The sequence below is a fragment of the Nuphar pumila genome, chromosome 5 (assembly GCF_984573655.1).
Source record: "Nuphar pumila chromosome 5, dmNupPumi1.hap1.1, whole genome shotgun sequence".
Lineage (NCBI taxonomy): Eukaryota > Viridiplantae > Streptophyta > Magnoliopsida > Nymphaeales > Nymphaeaceae > Nuphar > Nuphar pumila.
The window spans coordinates 18,608,374-18,631,801 of record NC_143253.1 but is presented as its reverse complement, the minus strand read 5'-3'; the positions used below and the strand labels follow the sequence as shown (position 1 = coordinate 18,631,801).

Genomic DNA, 23,428 nt, shown 5'->3' with positions numbered 1-23,428 from the left:
ATATAATAATAATACTAACTAAATAAATAACTAATATTTATTGGTATAAACTTGTCAAATCCACCGTTGGATCCAAGTGGATCCAACCCATGGATCCACTGTTTCACGCGACTCAGATCCACATTTTTAAACCATCCGGATCCAAATCGCGACCGGATCCAGCATCGCTGGTCGCGGTTCGGACCCGGACCCGGACCCGGCCCACACCCTGTAAAACGAAAACAGAAAGGATTTAAAGGGGGGGGGGCAACTCGATATGGGTTGCCCGATAAACATAAGGGGAAAACCCCCTCCCCCGATATATCGAGTGTTAGGGTTCAGTTGAACCCTAACACGCCAAGAGATGGGGAGGTGGGGGAGCACACAGCGCAGTCGCCGGGAAGGGGTAGGGTTTCCTTCCTTTTCGGGAGGCCACCCTCCTACAAAGGGGGACCCCCGAACCCCTCTTCCATCCCTCTCTCGCTCTCATCTGCCTCTCTATCATTCGAATCGCCTCCGAGCTCCTGTAACGCCCCAAAAATCCAGGACTTGTAACTTTTAGAATAGTTTAGAAAGGTTTGAAATCATACGATTATCAGAGTTTAAATAGTACTTCAGCGGAAAATGATATTTTTAAAACCACAAGTCAATGGACCTTGAGCGCATTACAGCGTAAACTTTCCTTTGTCGAATCACGCACAATTATTGAAATCAAATGGTTTTGAAATGCAGTTTCAATAATTGAGAATTTGTTCATGGGATTTTGCAACTTATTATATTTGTTGAAACCAAAAAGAAGTTTACTAAAACAGTTTTAGTAACTCAAGGTTTAATTAAAATAGAATTTTTGAAATACACTTCATACCAAATTTACCAACATGTCCTCAGGAGCGAAATGTCAGGGAAAGACCTCTATCTTGATCTCATCGCGCCATCGTGTCATCGCAGAGTGTATCACCTATACATCACCTGCCCATAAAATGGGTCAGTTTCACTAAAAACTGGTAGGTGCACATACAGGACGATATTGAACATAGTTAAGCAAAATAATTTAATATGTCAAGTAGACAGACAATTATATAGCAATTTAATTTCAACAGATTCATGGAGCAACTATCATAAGCAAAATGCTAAAACTATTACAAGCATTTCACTGGCACAAGTAGGCTAATTATTATAAGCAAAGCACTGCATAAGCAAGCAAAATACGATGCTACATCAACCACACACACAATTTCATAAGTATTGAAACAACTTTCATACATGCATAACTCAACAAATTGTGTGATCGGATTAAATTATGTTTTGATATTAACTGGCCAAGTGGGTACGCACAAGGCACGACTCTAGAAACAACCTAGACTGATCTGGGAGTTTATTATGCTATGTATTTTAAGATAACCCGGATAGCTGACTGAGTTCGCACCTAAGGGGACGATCAGTGACCAAGAGAGAAATCCCCAAAGCAACATAAACAATGGATGTATCCCGAACATGGAGAGCTACCACCTAGGATAATTATGGTAGTCTCTTTCCCCTAACTCCGATGACTGGGGAAGTCGAGTCTTTTGCTCGTAACGGCCATTAATGGCCTATCCATCAAAGTTTTTGTACCTTCCCGTCCTCTCTCCTGACAGGAGTCAGCGGTTCGAATGAGTACATCAGGGGTAGTTAACTGAAGACCCATTCTACATACTCTGGTCTTTCGACCCAACTCGAGTATCTTGCCGGTGAAGGCGGAAATCATCACTTATTTAGGTGATCTCAACATTTTGTTATTTGCACTCATCAAGGTTGCCACAACCTACTCATCCAATCATCGCAACGTAAGAAGACGTACTTGTCAAAAAGTACGGACGTACTTGTCAAAAGTACGACTACGATAAAAGGGATATGGTTTCACCAAAGAAACCCCAACAGATATTATCTGCATAAGAAGTAACACAACACAATTTGACAAGATAAGTCGTGAATTCATTTCAACAATATTTTACATATTTCATGATACAAGGTCGTCTCGGATCTCTCGTCCGATCAACAAAGTATTTAACATGTTGTGCATGTCTAAAAGTACGCTATACTGAAAAAGGGAGGTGCGTGGGCTTCTCAAAAGGAACACCCAACACACAACTTCATAACGATCCAAAGAATATAGGAGTGCTCATTTGACACGATTCATCCTTAAAAGCCACAATGCCATATTAAGTCATTCACACAAGGCACAACACTATCAATCTTGTATCCAAAATTTATCTTAGTATCGACATGCGACACTAGATTGATAAATGAAGAATGAGTCCTTTAACAGAACCCTACTCATTCATAGGCTCATGCCCCTGATCGGGGTTATTCAAATTGGGTCGTAACTCGAATCGGGATTATAAAATACTTCTCCCAAGTGTGTGGACCTGGGAGGGCCCAAATGTGACTTCGCAATCCGACAAGACTTAAAACTTAACTTTGCAAAAGTTGTGCATTTTGAAGAGCACTGGGTTTGCAGAAGGAAATCCTCTTTAAAAGAACTATAGCTTACAAACGCAACTTCTAGTGTTTTTAAAACAACTGAAATCAGGTTAGGCACAAGACTACATTTATGTAAGTACATATTTACCATAAGTGTGAGCATATGCAAATTATAACATGACAACAAGCAACTCTCGACTTGCAATGCTGCACATCGAGCGAAAAACACATAAGTAACACACAAGGTACCAAAACCATACCTTGACCACTTAGATAGGCAAACACATAAGGTCATAAATAACACACGAGACACGAAGTCGTACCTTACTCAAAGGAAACGTGCAGGCAAAAATGGATGCAAGCAAACAAGGGCATATGTATTTCAAGAAATACGAAACTACACCTCAACTCATAAGCAACTATGCAAAATAATGATCGAAGAATGAAATTGTACATCGACCCATAGGAACGTACATGCAAGTATATATGCAAGCAATTAAGGGCATAAGTATTGCAAAAAGTACGAAACCACCTTCAACCACATAAGCAAATACGGAAATTAATACTCAAAGAGTAAAATCATACCACCTGTCGGCCCTCCGATGAGTACCGGAGAGGCGGGAGGGCGCGGCAGGGGCCGTGCGCCGCCTGTCGGCCTCCCGGCGAGGTGACATAGAGGGGGGTGAGGAAGAGAAGAGGGAGGAGAAGAGGGAGGCGTACCTGGGAGGTGGTGGCCGGCGTCGGCGGCGGGGCACAGTAACGACAGCGGCAACGAGCGCAGAGAAGGAGGAGGCGGCACAGGGGGGGGGGCGAAGGGCTGTGCCTCCCTTTGCCCTCCCGCAGAGCTTTTAAAAGCTCCAGGGAGGCGATGAAAGGGGAAACCCCGGTGGGTTTCCCTAATCCATCCGAAAACGAAGGGGGAGAAAGGGGGGGGGGGGGTCGCGGCGCTCGACATCCCGAGTCGGGTTATTTTAAAACCCTAAAAAAATAAAGGGCTCGGGTCCGGACCCGACCCGGGTCCATTTTTTTTTTAACAAATTGCGGGCTTTACACGATGCGCGACGGCAAGTAAAGACTGATAAAAGGTAAAGGGCAAGGATCGTGAAACCGTATCCTTGAGTTAAGTGCATACTCGTATATATATATATATATTAAATGATCGTTTTTAGTTTAATTGAACTTAATTCAATTATCCAAGTCCTCTGTGTAATCTTTCCCTACCTCGGAGAGTTGCAAGCTTGCTGGCGTCTGTGGGTGTACACGATTGACAGCTCAGGTCGCGGAGCACGAGCGGGATCCGTCGTAGCTGCAAATATGCGATATTAACACGCAACCAAGACAAAAGCAAAAATAAGGAGAAGACTCAACTTCTCTAATACATAGGACTGGGGCAGGGCCGAACGGTTCTTGTCGCCAAAGAACAGGTGCAGGGGCCATTAGCCTCTGCTAGTTATTTTAAAAAGACAGGGGCCTTCGGCCCCTGTTGGAATTCTTAAAAGAAAAGAAAAGCAGGGGGCCATCGGCCCCTGCTGGGAAAGTACAATCGGCCCCTGCCAAGAAAATGAGCAAAGACAGAAAGACGCAGGGGCCAATAGCCCCCCTGCGACCTTTGGGAGAGGAGGCAGGGGCCAAAGGCCCTTGTCGATTTGCTTAACAGGAAACGAGACAGGGACCAAAGGTCCTTGTCGGTTCCTTAGAGGAACAAGAGGCAGGGAGGGGTCTCGACCCTCCCTGGTAGAGTCAAAAGGGCAGGCAGGGGCCCCAAAACCCTCTGTCGGAACCCTCCTCACAGGCGGCAGGGGTTTTATCCCTGCCGATCTGTCGGCAACAGGTGGGACTAAAACCCCTGTCGCACAACCCTTCTCTGTCGTAAACAACCGACGGGAAGGGGCTTTGCCCCCGTCTGTCGATGACAGGGAGAAGAGGAGAAAAGAGAGAGAAGTGGCGGCGAAAGGGAAGAGAAAAGGGGGAGAAAGGCGTACCTGGTGGTTGCCGAAGAGAATCTCACCTGAAGGAAGGGGGTCGCTGATGTCAGTGACGACGGCTGTCGGGGGTCGCCGACGTCGGTGACAGTGGACGAGCGAGAAGGTAAGGGAGAGAGACGAGAGAGAAGAGGGGAAAAGCGGTGAGGGGGGTTTCGTAACCCTCCTCCCGCCTACCTCGCTGTCTTTAATGACAGTGAGAGGCGGTGGTCCGGGTCGGGTCCAGATCCAGCCCAAATCAAAACAAAATTTTTTGTGTGTTGTTACATTTGTTGAGGCTCCTATTGAGGAACTATACCCCTTTCATCCTAGAGTACTTGTAGTCGTGCACTACACGCTAGTACTGCGATGATCGGATGAGACAGTCGTGCGACCTCAAACAATGTTAAATGCACAATGCTGTAAACACATAAAAATGGGATCGCCTTCACAGGTAAGATGCTCATTTGGTCAAAAGACAAGAGCATATAGAATGAGTCGTCAGTTAATTTACCCCTAACGCACTCATTCGCTTCTTGTAGTCTGTCAAGGGAGAGGACAGAGCGGTACACACTCCAATGGACAGGTTGTTAATAACCACCCCACGGGCTAAGATTTGACTTCCTCAGTCATTGGAGTTAGGGGAAGGAACTACCAGACATTATCCTAGGTGGTAGATCCCATGGACTTCTGCAGAAGTTGGATGCATCCGTTGTCAAGTACCTGCCTTTGGGGAATCCTCTATCGGCTAAAGTCATCCCCTTAGGAGCAGACTCAACTAGCTATTCGGGTTATTGAAAATACATAGAATAACAGACGCCCGAACTAGTTTCGGTTGTTTTTACGATTTGTCTACGCGTACCTACAGACCAGTAATATCGAAACATAAGTCTGTTCACACTGGTTGATGGGTTATAAAACTTGCTAGTTGCATGGTAGTTCACAGCTTATGATCAAATGAATCGTCCTGTTGTATTTGACAGTTGCAATACTTACTTGCTTTGAACTACTTACCTGCTTTGAACTGCTTACCTATTTAACTGCTTAGCATGCTGAATTAAATGCTCTTAATTCAGTTTTCTATAGTCTCTCTTGTGCACCTACTAGTTTTTCGCGAAACTAACCCATTTTATGGATATAGGTGATGATTAGGTACACCACGGGCGATGACAAGATGACTTCAAGATTTCTTTTTCCTGCTCTTAGCTCGCGTTCTGGACATTTTTGGGTTTTGTCACAGATTTTCCTTTGGATATCCGAATTTTGTACTATTTGGGAACTTCTTAAATGAAAGTGTTTTTTCCAAGTGTTTTGCAAGTATCATGTATAGTGAGTTTTGGTTCTTTTAGCTAACGTGCCCAAAGTTGTCAGCTTACCTTTCTAAATTAAACAAAAGAATTATCTTTTGTTGATTACATAAACAAACTCTGAAAGGAAAGAGATTTTCTTCTACTCTCTTGCATGTTTTTTGAAAGGTTTGAAAGTTTGAAATTTTGGGGCGTTACATTGTGCCACTTGAGCTCTATGTCATTCCGATACTCCATTTTGATTCCTGTATAGTATCCCCTTATTAGTACTCATGAATAGCTGTATCCATTTCACATAGCTTGAACTCCTAGAGATTTTCAAATTGAGGCAGTTCACAGAGCAGCCCATGTGATAAGTTATCACCATCCTCATCATCTAGGTATATTTCTTTTGTGTTTTGTATTTATCCTCACCTGTCTTCTGCTAGTTTAGACTGTGGTAGAATTTGTTTTCATTTCTTTCTCCTAAAAAAATTATTATCCTCTTGTTTTTTTGGGACTGTATCATCCAAACAGGTATAGATATTGTAATTGAGTTCTGAAAACTCTATATTTTCAGGCATATATAATTTTTGGCAAGTGGCCACTATTCTTTTATTGTGTTTTTGTCCATTGAAAGGCTATATGCTCTACTCATTCTTGCGTCTTTACCTGAGCCTAATGCTGAAATTGTCACACTTAACTGCTATGGTTGCATATCTAGAGGTTCTGTCTCTACATCTCTACATATACTATAGATAGACATTATGTAAATGGTTGCTTTTGCTCTATTGTGCAAATGTCATTTGTCATTCATCCTTTTTTTTTCTTCTTTCCTAGTTCCCTTTGAGTGCATCTCATCACAACCCCATTGTATTACAGCCTCATCTCATTCTTACTTTGAATCTCAAATCCCATAAAAAACTAGCATGTTAACAGCAGCCATTAGCTGTGCAGTTGGGCATTTAACTGAACAAGCATAGAATCTTGTTCTTGTTGAGACGTGACATCCTTTCCTGGATTCACGATCTGGATCCAGATTCGTACTGGATCCAGATTTGGTTTATGCTGAAGTTATTTTCTGTTTATCATGTTTTATTATTAGTGCTGTATTGTATTTTTCAGTTTTGCCCCTTTCCTTGTATATTAGATTGTTGTTAATATAGGGCAATACTATAAATGTTCATGTAAATTAGCTTTAATATAAGGAAAAGAGCCCAGATGTCCCTGTTGTTGACGTTTTGGGGTATTCCGCAGCTTCTTCTCCTCCCCATCATCTTCTTCTTCCAAGCAAAGATCCGGTTTTACAGTTCTTCCTCCTCCCGGAAAGAACGAACAAGTGATAGGTAGGCATATTTTGCATTGTAGATGCCTCATTATGTTCTGGCCAACAACAGAACCACAAAAACAAGTTCCCATAAGGTCATGCTGCCTGTAAAAAATAGGGATCTTTTCAGAGTTGACAAAAAAGATGAAATACATTTTGAAGAGAACTTTGGTAAGATTTACAGGCAACAGAAGATAGTTGTGTAGACTTGTATTCTCCACTAGGTCATGATATGATTTCTCTGATGTAAGTGATTTTGTCTGTCTGTCAGATGTGAAATGAAACAAGCGTAAGTACAAAAGAGAACCCACTAAGGGCATACAAGAACACAATAAAGTGTGCACAAGCACTAGTCCACCAAGGGACAATACAAGAACTAAGTAGAAACAATCACAAAAGCACAAAAGTGCAAACAATAGCCACTATGGGCAAGCACAAAACATAAAAAATAATAACTCTTTATTCACTTGAATAATGATTGAAAAAGCATCACATAAGAAGGGGTTTAAAACCCCCCTTTAAATAGTCACAATGGACTCCAATGTAGCCGTTGGGATGCTCCCAACGTCTATAATTATAGCCGTTGGGGAGATCCCAACAGCTATATTGGACAAAGTCTAATATGCCCTTACATGAAAATAAAAAAGACAAAAAACAAAAAATATATACTATGACTGAACTGTCCCTAATGAGCAGTACTAATTACTAACATGTAAAAAGACAAAAATGCCCCTACATGGGAAAACTATTACAATGAGAATATATATATATATATATATATATATATATATATATATATATATATAAATTATATATACTAGGGTTACCGGAAGTGCCTAGCTAAAAGGGGAAGCGCGCTTCCCCGAGACGCGCTTCGGAAGCGCGAAACGCGGCGCTTCCGAAACGCACAGGGAAGCACACGTAAAAAGAAGAAGCGTGTCCCCCTTTAAAGGGGGACGCGTCCCTCTTTAAAAAGGGACACATTTCCCTTTAAAGGAAAACACGTCCCCCTTTAAAGGGAATCACGTCCCCCTTTAAAGGGGTGCCTTTACAAAATACCAAATTTACCCTTTTTTAAAACGAAATTGACACGTGAAAAACAAGAAACAAAAAAAAATCTGAATAAGGGTAAAACAGACATTTTAAAAAAATTCGTGAAAACTTAAGGGCGAAGGCAGGGTTTTTCTTTTTCACCCGACTCCTCTCTCTCTCTCTCTCATTTTCGGCGACCTCCGACGACCGGCGACCTCCGACGATCTGCGACCTCCAACGATCGGCGACCTCCGACGATCTGCTACCTCCGACGATCGGCAACCTCTGACGATCGGCGACCTCCTCCTTTGTTGACATCTGAAGACCTCGATCGAGCAATGTCTCTGTTCAGGTATGTTCCTCTTTCTTCCACTGACGTCCGACGACCTCCTCCATTGCTTAGCAAGGTTGTAAATGCGCAGGCTCAACGCCTCGCTTCGCCTCTGAGGCGTACGCCTCTCACAACACTGCCCCCGAACTTCGGGGGCAGCGTCCCCAAAATTTTTTTTTGACATAAAATAAAAAATGGCTACAATTATCAATAAAAATCTATTTCATATGGACAAATCGAACTATTTGCTGCAGTCAGGGCTGGGTAGGACTGGGCTATAAAAATGAATAAAAATCTATTTCATATGGAATCAGGGCTGGGCTAGCCGGCCAGGACTGGGCTTTTAAAAAAAATAAATAAATAACTGTTACGGTAGCCTCCCGAAACAGTTATTTATTTTTTATTTTTTAAAAGCCCAGTCCTAGCCAAGCCCTGATTCCATATGAAATAGATTTTTATCCATTTTTGTAGCCCAACCCAGTACCCAGCCCTGACTGCAGCAAATAGTTCGATTTGTCCATATGAAATAGATTTTTATTAATAATTGTAGCCATTTTTTATTTTATCTCAAAAAAAAATTGGCTGATTCACAAATTTTGCTATATTCATTGAGTCTTGGACTCTTGGCTGATTCATGTACTGATTCGTTAAATTTGATTTGATGGGCATATTCTGATAAGAATAAATAGAACTAGTCTGCAGTTCTTTTTAGATTGGATTTATCAAGCTTCTACCTATTTGTGATTTCCTGGGTTAAATTAAATCTGTGGTGTTTCAAGTTTCAACTGTCATGTTTGTTTGAGATTTAGTTTGATTAAACTTGAATTTTAAGGCTTGATGCTTTCCTCTGTATTCATTACGAGTGTTAATGCTATTAGAAAAAGGAAATCTGATTGGTTTCATAGTTCTGAAATTTAGATTGTGACTGCGAAGTTGTGTGATACATATTGTCTGGATTATTTTAAGAAATGAGCATGATTAGTTTATGTGCGCTGACACTGAAGTTGTTTAGTAAACCCCACGGTATTTTACGGGAATTCGATTGCAAGGGGCGTTCATGGTTCACTTTGAGTCTTTTTTTTTTCCTTTTGTTTTCGCATTCCACTCTCCATCTTTTGCTGTTAATAATAGTTTTTTAAAGTGTTCTAAAATGATTCCTATACTTTTATGATGCAGGTATATTTGCCTGTTCTTTGCTTCATTAATGACCATCACAAGCTATGATCACGATAATTATGATGACGATGATGATTCTTTTTACAAATTGGAGCATGAATCGTCTAGTGGTGTTGGGAAGGATAATGCAAGAAAGGGCAAGACCAAGAGGTCTTCTGATTGTCCATATGAGTTTGAGGACAGAAATGAAAATTGTTTTGATGAAGAAGATGAAGAAGAATATGACTACTATTCTGAAGATGACCAAGATGATAAACCACCTAGCATGCATAAAACAACAGTGCTATGGCGCATGTATTGAAACAAAAGAAGAGTGGGCAAGGAAAGCAAGGTGGAACCCAAGTTTTTATGTGCAGGCACTGAATTTTTTTTTATCATGGGTCATATACTCGAGTTTTTGCACATCTCATGGGATCTCCAAAGGGACAAAGTGTTGGGATTGCCTTTTGCCCTGTAGTTGCAAAAAATGCAGAATTGGCAAAAAAAATTAAGATGCAAGTTCGTTGAGTGGAGGTTTCATCAAGTGCATTTGAGTTGAGGATATCAAGAATTGATACTCCGAAGAAGCCTATTAGTATGACTACATCATCTAGTGGAAGCCGAAAAACAGTTGATATTCGTGATACCTTTAAAAAGGTAGAAAGAGATGATGTAGATCACAAAATTATCAGATTTTTGTGTGTAAATGGCATACCTTTCAATGTGCTTCGATCACCATATTGGGAAGAGATGATATCTGCAGTTAGTAAAGTGCCTGGATATAAACCCTCATCATATAAAAAAGCGCGAACAACGTTGCTTGACAGTGAGAAAGAGTGTGTTCACAGGGAGTTAAATGAATTTCGAGAAAAGTTTGAGGAGTTTGGAGTTTTCATTGTCTCAGACGGTTGGACAAATATCAAGAACAAACACTTGATAAATATACTTGCCTCAAACTGTTTTGGCTCGATGTTCTTATATGCAAGCGATTTTTGTAATGTGCAACAGTCAGCTGCAAACATTGCCGAGTTTTTGAAGACGGGATTTAAACTTGTGAGGCCTTCTAATGTAGTGCAAGTGATTACAGACAATGCAACAAATTACAAGTTAGCAGGTGAAGAATTAAAACAAACGTACAAGTATATTTTTTGGTCACCTTGTGTTGTGCACACACTTAATTTGATCTTCAAGGATTTGGCACATGAGTTTCATTGGTTGGGAGAAACATATTTGCAGAGTAAAGAAATTGTGAAGTATATCACAAATCATTCAAAAGCACTAGCAATCTTTAGAAGTAATGAAAAATTAGAATTAATAAAGATTGCAAAAACAAGGTTTGCTTCACATTATACTACTTTGAAACGCTTGCTTGATGTGAGGGAGAGCTTAAGGCTCACAGTAATTTCAGATAGATGGAGCGATTGGAAGCAATCATGCACGGATGACACTATAAAAAAAAGGGCTGTTACAACAGAAACAACTGTTCTTGATTAAGAATATTGGGATTCTGTACGTTTAGCATTATTGATTACAAAACCCATCTATAAGATGATTAAATTTTGTGATCAGGAAGACCCTATAATTGGTGAAGTGTATGAAGGCATGGACAACATGTTGGGGGAAATCAAAGACAATCTAAAAGGACAACCAGATTTATATGAAAAGATTCATAAGATTATCTCAAATAGATGGGATAGAATGAATGTGCCTCTCCATAGTCTAGCCCACATGCTTACTCCAAAATATTACGAGTCGGAGTATCTCAAAATCCCAGCAGCAGGAGGGGTCAAACGTGTAATAACCTCAATTTTTTTTTATTAATTGTTTACATTTATCTGAAATTAATAGGTATTGTTCTAAAGATGGGCGTGGGATCCATATTTCGGATCCAAGATCCATAAAGGATCCATATGTAAATTATATCATATTTGAAATATATATATATATACATGTGTAATTTAATAAATCAATAAAAAGATTAATAAAAAAAATATGCAAGGGATCCATAGTTGGATCCATTTGGACCCAGCCTATGGATCCACTTTGCAATAGGTTGCGGGTCCAAACTTGTGGACCCTAGTAATCAGGTGAACATGCACCGGGTCCCGGGTTCGGACCCGAGTCATGTCCTCTGTAGTAGGTAGGTTACGAAAAAAAAAAATTTAATATAAAAGCAAGAAAACTCTTGGACCCGGGTCGGACCCGACCCGGATCCATAACCCGATAGGGTTTTTAAAACCCTATATCGGGCTGCAGGGTTTTAAAAAAAAAAAGGGGACAGCAAGAATCGTGCCTAGGGCACGATTCCTGCTGCTACCCGATAGGAAGGAAGAGGGGGGGGGGGTCGGCTGGCGTAACCGATCCCCACCAATCTCGGCATGGAAAGGGGGGGGATCAGTCGATAAAAGGGAATGGAGAGGGGGTCTCTCCCTCGTCTCCCTCGTTTCTCTCTTCCCGCGTCTCTCTCTTTCTCTCTTCCCTCGTCCCTCTCTCTTTCGGTCTGTGTGGGCGTGTTTTGGGAGGTGGAAGTCGCCGGAAAACCGCAGCCACCAACAGCCACCGCAGCCACGGTGGGTACCTCTGTCACAGCAGCCGCAAGGGACGCGACTGCAGCCTTCGATCGTCGGAAAGACCGCCGGAGAAATCTTCAACAAGGTACGGGTTTTCCTCTTGATTTCGAGTGAGGAAGAGGGTGTAGATTTTGCTTTACATGGAATATTTTAGGAAAATCGTAGAGGGGCAGATTTGGGGTTTGAGGCGCCGGAACCCCAAATCGTCAGTTTTGTGAAATTTGATGCTATGGGTTTTACTGGTACCTTATTGGGTGGGTTGAGGATGCTATTGAAATCAGTTTTGTGGCTGATAGGCTTGTCTAGCAAAAGTTTTCTCCAGGACCGATAGTCTAGTAATCTGATTTTCAGTTTTTTTTGAGGCATCTTTCGTTTCATATATGCTTCTTGATATCGGCTGTTTATACCTGTACTATAAAAAAAAACATGTTGATAGGTAGTGCGATTGTGGTTTACATAAGCTTTTGAACCATGATTTTGTTAATGCATGCAAGTACATGTTTGATGATGTATTATAAAATTTCAGTCTGACGTTTTCCCTATGTTTCTGTTTAGTTAATCTACTGTGCAACTAGATATGTGATACTTCTGTTTTCAAGATTTTATGGAAACGATAGATTTTATTTGTTCTCCAGATTTTCTTTTGCTGAAAATCCCAATAACTAAATTTGTGGCTATGATGGCAAGTAAACCTCACACGCAATTATTTTTTTGAAATTTCAAGTGTGTTATGCAAGTATTGCTCGAGTATTATTGAAAACCATTTAATCAGATGGCATGCTTCATAATAGTAGATATACTTTATGCTATTTTTAGTAGCCTTTAACTCTCAAGATGCTTAAACTGGCTGTGCATATTTGATGGAAAATTTCTGTGCTCAGTGCAAAATTTGGATGGGATTGTCAACATATATTTAATATCTTTCATAATGTTTGAATCGTCCTTATATAAATTACTCTCTTTAGCTACTAAACTCTTGTTCATATAGTGCATGGATGTCATGGCTGTGTTTGGGTCTCCTCAAGACACTTAAATGCATGATTGAGAAATACTTTCTGTAGTTCTAGGCACATTATTTTGGACTCTCCTTTTGGTCTCCAGGGCATATCTTATAACTCCTTAGATTCATATGAAGATGGGCCAGTTGCCTGTAACTTGATGTAAGTTCTGCAAAGGAAAAAGTTTTGTTGTTAGTATGAAATATAGATTGTGAAACAAGGGTTTACAGAGTCAAAGAAAGACTTGTCTGACAGAGGGGTGCCGGTTGGGTTTCGGTTGGAGTGAGGTTGAACCCTAGTCAATTAAGTCGGCAAAGCTTGAATAGCCAATTTCAAGAAAAGTCTTATATAAACTAGATGTTATTTAAATCCATAATTTGACTCATAGTGTGTGTTCTAAATTTTCAGACCCTAGTTGTGGGCCGGTAAGTTGTCTTTCAATACATGTTACGAATGGAAAGTCTCATGTTTTGACTATGTATACCTCTACTGGTGTTATGTATGTTCCACATGCCTATTGGTTAGGCTTATTCAGGGTGATGTTTCCTTAGGTGCTTAAACTTGATAAATAATCCTTGTTCGAAATTATTGTTGTAAGTGGGTGTACTTGTGCATATGCACATATGGAATTTAGATCAAAACGGCATGGTTGTTCGTATGTTTTAATTGGATTGATTCATGAATGAACTCTTGCATTTGACACGAGTGTGTGCATGTCATGAAAACATGCATTTAATGTGTGTGTGTGAATTTATGCTTATGCCTATGAAATTATTGTTTCGTGCACAATTTGCATACATGAATGCGCATTGAAAAGCATGTGAAAAGAATGCATGTGGCATACTCTTTATGATTTTTGCTTATGTATGCAGTGATGATCAAATTGGATCATCAGGGGCTGGGTGAGCCTCGAGAACCAGTCGTTCTCTGATTTAGTTATTTTGATGCATTACAACAAATCAAATGTGATATTAATGTTTTACCGCACTGTTCTATGTTGTCATGGGCGGTGGTCCTGTGAAAAGCTTAGCATGCTGATGTGCAAGCTTATGTTATTAATTCTACATGTAAATTTGCAATTGTAAAAGAAATGAATTAATAATCAGATAAAAGAAAGTAAAGAACAATGTAATTCACTTTCTCCTTGATGTCCCTGCTTTAGCGTGAGAATCTTGGATATTGCGGTTTAGGGGAAACCGTGAGGATACAAAAACTCCGTGTGCGTTTTGTTGCCCCTGAACCCGATATTGTTCTTCTCCTAGCCACGGTTTTAGGGAGAATCCGCCACTTTACCCGGGAGTGGTGTGTTAGTCACAGCTGTGAGTTTGTTTTGGTATACCAAGAAAGTGACGCCAGTGGATGCTGTTTTCCAAGGTTCCGATGGATGGTGCTGTTTCCTGATATCGGTCGAGGGCTAAGTATGGAACCCGGTAATAAAATACAAATTGTGTGTGAAGTTACCCCGGGAACCCTACTTGACCTCGGGGATTGTACCCGTTTGGTGTATCCGCGGGCAATGATAAATTAAAAAGAGGAACTTAAAGATTGTGTGCATTTAATAGGACATGCATATGGAAAGAGGGGAGCTTAAATGAAAAATAATATGGGTTCATGCATTATACATAAATCATGCATATTCTTGCTCTGCATTAGTTCATGCATGTTTACCTGTTCACTTGGTTGTTATACATTGATCATTGCATGATGTTGATCTCCCTTGCATTCAAATGCCTTTATTGATTAAATTATAAATACTCTTACTCACTTAGTGTTCCCTCATGCTTAATGTTTATTTTATTGTTGCATAACTGGTTAATTGCCTTATAATTTGAGTATAATTGTATCCTTCTAAAATATTACATGGATCTTATTTATGCTCTTTTTCTTATTTGATTCATTAGGGAAACCTGTACGCAGAATTCTTCGGATTTCTGACCCTCTTCTTTTATTGGTTTTTCCCAGACGCAGGTGATCAGTGAAATGAACTCGCTTCTGAGGGGATACGAGAGCCACATTTGTTTCATGACGGCTTCACTTACAGACAGCGTGGCTCTATTTATGTTTTCTTTTAGTTCTTATTTACTGCAATTTGATACTTCACTTTTGACATTAAATATGACTTTTATTGATTCATTAATAAAATAGTTCAGTTGGTTGGTTATGAATGATAAATGTAAGTTGGTTTGTGGTGTGTGGTTATCCAACTGAAATTGGAACTGTAGGGACCCCAGGTCTCTGGGAGGTTTTCCGCAACTCTTAGAAAAAAAAATTCGCATTTTTCAAATGTATGAGTTGGGGTCGTTACAAAACGAGTTTCTCCTGGTAAAAATTTTATTCTATCTATTTAATAAAGTTTAAAGTTTAATGATTTAATTATTTCATTTGCATTTTCTTGTTATAGTTACTAAACATTTTTTTTTTGCAGAAAAGGATAATGATATCTTAGACGGTGTAATGCTCGCGCTTGAAGTCATATTTTCTGGAAATGAAGACCTATCTACACTTTATAGGTCAACTTATGGCTTTTGCATCAAGAAGTGGAAGATTTAGCCGAAATGCAGCAAGAATAGATGCACTGAATCCTACAATGTCGGTGTTTAATTGATGGCGTTTTTATGGTGGTGATACACCTGAGTTGAGAGCATTAGCCATTAAAGTTTTATCTCAACCTATTAGCACATCTTCTGCAGAAAGAGTGTGGAGCACCTATAGTTACATTCACAATGTTAAAAGAAATAGACTCGATGAAGATCGTGTTGATACCTTAGTGTATATTCATTCCAATCTTTGATTGATTGATAGGTATAATTAAACTGTGTTGTACTTTTGTTTTGGTATTTTTTTTTTCTCTTTTTCTATCATTGATTGTTTATTAGCATTCATATTTTATATTCTTGTTATAAAATGTGCAACGATCGCTACAAAGAAGGGCCTAGTCGAAAATGGGATATCAATCCAGAACTTCCTATTGTAGAAGAAAATACGTTGAGATTAGAGGATATGCGATGGAGAGATTTGGATGATAGTGCACAACAATCAAACACTATTTCCAAATCCAAACATAAAGATGCACAACCAAGAGCTCCATTACCTCCAATAATCATACGTACAAATGAAGTTGAAGATGATACAAATCAATCCAACAGAGCTAGTAGAACTGCAGATATACAAGAGCGACCATCAGTTTCTTAAGGCCGGATTGATCGTTTCTTTAGCAGGAGACCTAGGCAAGGTATGTTGATATTGTATTTTTTATATTTTAAATTATGGTTTTTGAACATTTTAATTTTTTAAGGTATTCATTATAAGAAATGAAGGAAGGAGCATAAAACATGGTCGTGAAGGACAAAAAACACGTGATGATGCAGAAAGTTCACGATCTATTGCTGATTTGAAGGGGAAGAGAAAGATGATAGATTAATGGACTCTTGAATTATTAATTGTTTTTTTGATGTAGTTGGAGTAGTCCAACTTAAAAACTTTTATGTTACTTTTTTGTCATGGTCTTATAATATTTTTTTGGTATACTTTTATTTTGAATCTTGCATGATGAAGTGAAGTAGTGGATTATGTTAATTTTAAGGTTAGACTTAGAGTTTAGAACTTTGTAGCTTATAATTTACAATTTAGAAATTTATAGCTTCTTAGGTCGCTTCCTATGTCGCTTCCGAGACACTTCCTATGTCGCTTCCGAGACGCTTCCCGGTTCTCTCCTAAGTGGTCCCACGCTTCCCGCTTCCTAAAATTTTGAAAGTGCCTCGCTTTCCGCTTCTGCTTCCCGCTCCCGCTTCCTCGACTGGCAACTCTGATATATACATATATATACTCATATATGTATATACACAACACTATAATTTAACAAGATGCACCAGAATCTAGCTAGTTTGTCTCATACCATTTTACTATTACATGAAGGTGATGTAATTGCAATCAAAGATAAATTCAGCATTGCATTTGAGAAGCATAAACTGTGTGAGAAGTTTGAGATGAAGGAGTTCTGAATCCAAGGCAGGCTCAAGTGACCTTTTAAAAAGCAGATATTGCTGTTTCAATGTAAATTTGCTTCTGATTTAACTGTTAGAAACAATTAAGGATCCAAAGTGAATTAATACTTAAATTGAAGTTTATGTGAATGTTTAGTCAACTGCAGGGAAGTCATCTGTGTATCTTACTTCATGAAAGGAGCTTGATCTACCTGATGGGTTTCCAGAGTAGATATTCCATCTGTATTACTCGGTTTATAAAAATGTTACCAGTCAACATAACAGTACATCTTTTGGATTGTATGGTGTTTGGGTCACCATGGATCATGATGCTTTATTTCTTTCATCTTCTTGGCTAGAAGCTAGAGTCTACTCGTTTGAAGTTGGGATCTACTGGTGATGTTGGAACTACTACCACTTTGTATCATTCCCAATGACTGTTCACTCTTATAGAATAGCAAAAATCAACTGGATTTTCTCAGTTCACTTCGAAGGCAGAATGTGGTCATGGCTCAAACAACTTTTAAGCCTCTTTGTCAAAGATGGTTGTTTGGTAATAATAATATAAGGGCCCTTGTTCTAAACTGATTTCCATGTGTCATGGTAACACGAGATCTACTCAGATGCCTGAGAGCATATTAATTTCATGAGAGCATTATTAATATAGAGATTAACTGTTATTAAATACATTATGAGTTTTTAGCTGTGCTATTGCTCTTCCTTATAGTGACTCTTGAGATGAACTTACTGACTTATTTATGAAATCTCACCTGATCCTACATGTTCCTAAGTTCGAGAGGGATTTTGATGGTACAGAAATGTGGAAATGTGCTGCATATTCTTCTATTTTTTTGTCATGTAGAGGCTCAGGGGCACATTTGCCTTCTCTGTTTAATGCATTTATCTTTTCTACTTTTTCTCTGATAATTCTGGGATATGTATTGAGATTAGCATGTAGTGTCCATTATGGAAGCTAATAAGAGTTGTCCTGTTCTCTAGGAACCTCTTTGTCTTGCTTTCATGTATTAAAAAGTGCATATAGAATTTTTGTCTGATTATCTCACTCATTCTAAGGAACACTATTTCCTCAGTGACGTGTTGAGTTTGCATCTCTGAATTCTTATTGATGTCGATGAACACACACACACACACACACACACACATGCACATGCACTTGCATACACATACATATGGAGGAGTATGGTTGGACTTTTTTATGCCTTTTTCCTACAAATGTGATATATCTCTACCATGAAAAGCTTAAAAACAAAAGTGTGCTGCTTACAATAAGAATATATCGGAATAACATATCTCTGATATAGCCTATAGATGACACAGGGTTTCTAATGCAGGCATCATTCAAACTTGCATGGGGATGTAATGATGAGAAAAATGGTCAACATAAGCATGACATTGTCTCCTTTGGCAAAGGAGACATTACAACTGCAGAGCGCAGCAGTAAGCAGGTAATGGTTGTTCATAGCTATTCACTTGCATAAATTAAACCCGACCTACTCAAACTTGTAGTTCGATGTGCTTATAGATATATCTATAATCTAGATTAACCAAATAGTTATTTTTCTTTATTCTTTTTTCTTTTAGGTTCTTTGCCTTCACCCAAGGAAGTATATTTTCTTGGTGTTGAATCCTGTCATGTAACAGTTACATTCAGTCATCTATAAAATCTGTTTTGATTTTGTGGATGAACTGATTTACTGCTGTTGATCATTCAGATTGCACTGAAGTGGGAGTCACAACCTCAGACTGTAGTTATTTTGACAAAACCAAACTCAACTACTGTTCGTATCATGTGTTCTGAAATGGTCAGGTGGGTGTGAAGGTTTACTTAATTTTTAATCATCCTGAAAATGCTTTTGGGATTTTTTCTCATGATGTTTAGGGCTTTGTGTCATCCAATATTTCCATGTTTAATTCTTTTATATGGTCTAGAGTTGTAAAGATTGTCCAAATGGGCTGTATTTCCAAGATCATTTGATGTGCCTCTAGTGTAGAAAACATTTTAACTAATAGTTTTTTTTCTTCGCTTTTTTTTATCATAGATGGTTGAAAGACATCAAAAAGTTAGATGTTATTGTGGAACCAAGAGTTAGAAAAGAGCTTCTGACAGAGAGCTCTTACTTCAGTTTTGTCCAAACATGGGAACATGGTGAGCAACTGCTACTGCTGCTTTTTTTTCCTTCCCCTAGCAATAATTGTGTGTCATCTTCTGGTGGCATATGATGCTTGATATTCATAGTGACTTGAGGGGAAAAAAATTAGTCCTTGTTATGTGTTTATGTTTCATGATGGGATTGTCTCCAGAAAGTGATTATTGTCCATGATGTTACTGCACAATATCTCATCTGGGCATTTTAAAAAATATACAATTTCTTGTGTGCAAAATCATTCTATTGATGTTTTCATATGCTATTTAGTCATAAGATTCACCTATGAAACTGTACTATTTAGTACTCATTTAAATGTTTTTCACATAATGCCTTCAAGATGTCATTCATGTTACATGGCACTATATATCAATATAAGTGCCTAAGAATTTCTATTTGTGAATTTCGGTTTGCTTTTGGAATCTTAGAGCTTCAAAAGATTCAAATTCAACTTGTTCTGGATTTTAGGTGTCTCAACTTGAGAATGGATTTTTATTTTTATCCAATGATGTTTAGTGATAACCGATAAGGGGATTATTCATAAAAAAATACAATTGTCTAAAAGGAAGAAAATGATTTCATTCTAGATCATTTGCTAAGTTTTCCCTATATTATTGTACTTTGTCTGTTATAAGCCCCATAATGTCTTTTTACCACCAAGTATGTAGATTATGTAGTTGATATTGCCTATCATTCAAAGCAGGATTTTATATGTAACGCCTCAAAATTTTAGACTCGAAATATAGCATTTTTTTTAAAGAAAACACAGCGGAAACAATATTTTGCTTTTTGGGAAAAATCTTGGGCAAGTTACAGGAATTCAACCCAACACCATTCATATATAATTCATTTATCAAATGAATAAATTGTTTACAAAACGATTTTGAATAAAATTAAATGTTAAAATAACATCCCGGGAATATAAAATTAATGGTTCTTGGCGTTGCTCTCAGCATCCCACAAGCGCTCCTATTAGCTTACTCTTGACCTAAAATGTATAATAAACGTGGGTCAAACTTCAACGAGTCTCGATAGATTCACACTAACAATCCATGTGGCAAGTGCACTGAGAATGCATGATCATATGTCTTTTCGAATATATGCAAAATAAGAATTTTCACCATCAGTCACATTACAGTATAAATTCAACATAAAATAATATGCTCAGGTGTAAATAATTTGTTTCTCTATTTATCCTCCTGTGGGTATTCTCAGGCCAAGGTAATCGTAACAGAAGAGACCACTTTTGGGTTTATTATACTATGTATTTTAATAACCTGAGTGACTAACTAAAACCATGGTTTTAAAACCCAGTGACTCGTCACTCAGCTCGTCCTTGAGTGACTCGTGACTCGGTCGGGTCATGTTAAGTTTATATTTTAATATATAATATTATTAATGCATGTATAACTATATTTTTATATGTAATATACATAATATTTATATTATATTTCATATAATATATGGAATTATATATAAAATATATCATATATATTTATATATGCATGACTCGGCTGAGTCATGGGCAAACTCGGCTGACTCGGCCGAGTTTTGTACATTGACGAGTTGTACTGGTTTTTAACCCAGTACATAGATGATCCGAGCCGAGTTAACTGAGTCACCGAGTTGACCCGGCAAGTTTTGAAACTATTACTGAAACTGAAATCCAAAGGGGGGTGGTGTAACAACCGAGAGAAACTCCCAAAGGCCAAACTAAAATATGATGCATCTCTAACTTCTGCAGAAGAATATGAATCTACTGCCTAAAACAAATTGATAGTCTGGCTTCCTAACTCTGATGATTGGGGACCAACCGAGTCATTTCTATTGGAAGCATAATAATACAAATGTCCCCAGAGTTTTGTATCACCTACCCTCTCCAAGGTAAGCCCAAGTCTTTAGTTATTTTTATTATTATCAAAGGGTTTATCACATTACTTCACATGTGCCAAACTAATATGGCACCCAATGGCCCAACAACCCATCTACTCATCGTGACATACCACATTGCCTTATTGGCATGAGCGTCGTACTACCCACTCACGGTAGATCATAAAATTTTATTATATCATTTATATTAACCTATTTAGTGTGCTCCGGTACCTTTAAACCTGTAACGCCTCAAATTTTAAACTTGCGAACCTTTTCAGAAAAACAGGCAAGAGACTAGAAATATATCTTTCCTTCAAAGTTTGTTTATGAAATCAGCGGAAGATTTTCTTTTGATAAATCATAAGGCAAGCTGAACACTTTGGGCACGTTAGCTAAAAGAACCAAAATTCACAAGATTTGGATATCCTAAGGGAAATTCGATACAAACCCAAGCATTCAAGACGTGAGCTAAGAGCAGGAAGAAGTCTTGAAGCCATCTTGCAATCGCGCCATCGCCCGTAGTGTACCTAATCATCACCTATACCCATAGAATGGGTTAGTTTCGCGAAAAACTAGTAGGTGCACAAGAGAGGCTAATAGGAAACTGAATTAAGTACATTTAATTCAGTATGTTACACAGTTTAAAGCAGATATGCAGTTAAACAGGTAAGCAAAGCGAGCAGGTGAATAGTGCAAACACGTAAGTAATACAAGCGAGTCAGCAATACAAGCGAGTAAGGAGTGCAAGCGCGTAAGCAGGGCAAACAATAAGCAGTTCAAGGCAAGTAAGCAGTTCAAAGCAAGTAAGCAAGTTCAAAGCAAATAAGCAGTTCAACGCAAGTAAGCAGTTCAAAGCAAGTAAGCAGTTCAACGCAAGTAAGCAGTTCAAAGCAAGTAAGCAGTGCAACTGACCAACATAGCATACGATCCATTTGATCGTAAGCTGAGAACTACTACGCAACAAGCTTGTCCTCGTTCCTAGAACGAGGTCTCTGCATCTAATCACCACCAGGACATAGTTTGTCACTCACTACTTCTAACCAACGCTTTGTCCTGAACGACCTTAATCTATCCTCATCTCTCAAAGTCTTACGCGGCTAATCGTCACCGGTTATGACGCACTAAGACGTCATACCTTTTCAGAAAAGCTCACCCTTCCGTAGAAGGTCCAAAACATGATCACTAACTTAAATCGCTAACGATCTGATTCTCACACCTGAGTCAAGCATGTAATCATGCTAAAACAGAAAGTCGAAACTATGAATTCATAGTTGGCTATCACAAACAATCTCAGAAGATCGTCACAACTCACCATAACTTTCTATGGTAAGCAAAAACACAAGATCCACATCGGATCGCTCGGTCTGGGAGATATACGACCTGACAAGGAATTACCGCACTAGAGGGTATACTTGGTCTTGGACCATACACTTCCTCACAGGAGTTCACCGTCTTTGCGGCTACCCGTTCGTGGACAGTGTACATCCTCACAAGGATTTTACCGCTCTAGCCGGGTCACCTGAGCTTGATCATACATACCCCCACAACGAACCCTTTGGGAAGCGGGTCCCCAACAAATGACATATCCAATGAAATTCATTGCGATACACGCATCAACACAAATGACCGCTCTCAGGGTCGATAGCCACTAATACAAACAACAAGATCAACGCCGGTTCATCTGGTCTGGGAAATGTATAACCTCACAAGGAATTCCGCCCTAGATGGTATACCTGTTCTTGGACCATACACTTCCTCACAGGAGTTCACCGTCTTCGCGGCTACCCGTTCGTGGACAGTGTATATCCTCACAGAGAATCTATCACTCTAGTCGGGTACCTGGTCTTGATCATACACGCCCTCGCAGATAATCCTTTGGAGATCAGGTGCTCGACAAACACCCTACTCGGTGATACACGCATCTATACAATCGACTGCTCCGAACAATTGACTGCTCTCGATGTCAATAGCCACAATATGGGCACAAGCATGTATATCAGCAATATGCATCGTATCATTCCATGCAGAAGCATATAATCCTACGCATCGTATGATTGCCACAAGGAATATTGCAATCCTCAAATAGGCCCTCAAAGCATGTGTAAACGACACATGAGAACGCGCAGATATGGCAATTCAGTCGATTCTATGGGCGAAGGGTAACTAACTCTACCCGTCAGCCAAACAAAACAACTGAATAAGACAAGCACTCATAACAATGCTCGTAAAACATATAATTACTGTAACGCCCCGAAATTTAACCCAAATTTTTAGGGATTTTTTTTTCAAGCGGAAACAACTAATAA

At 39.1% G+C, this 23,428-nt stretch overlaps 1 protein-coding gene across 4 annotated transcripts in view; it reads left to right on the top strand.

Moving 5' to 3' along the window:
- LOC149836998 (putative NAD kinase 1) overlaps positions 1 to 23,428 on the top strand; it is a 90,240-nt gene that overhangs the window by 19,030 nt on the left and 47,782 nt on the right. For all 4 annotated transcript variants that reach the window (XM_090005734.1, XM_090005733.1, XM_090005735.1 and 1 more), the window contains 3 exons: positions 18,438 to 18,551; positions 18,819 to 18,913; positions 19,146 to 19,252. In XM_090005734.1, coding sequence (XP_089861860.1) covers positions 18,438 to 18,551; positions 18,819 to 18,913; positions 19,146 to 19,252 — 316 coding nt within the window. The remainder of the gene's footprint in view (positions 1 to 18,437; positions 18,552 to 18,818; positions 18,914 to 19,145; positions 19,253 to 23,428) is intronic.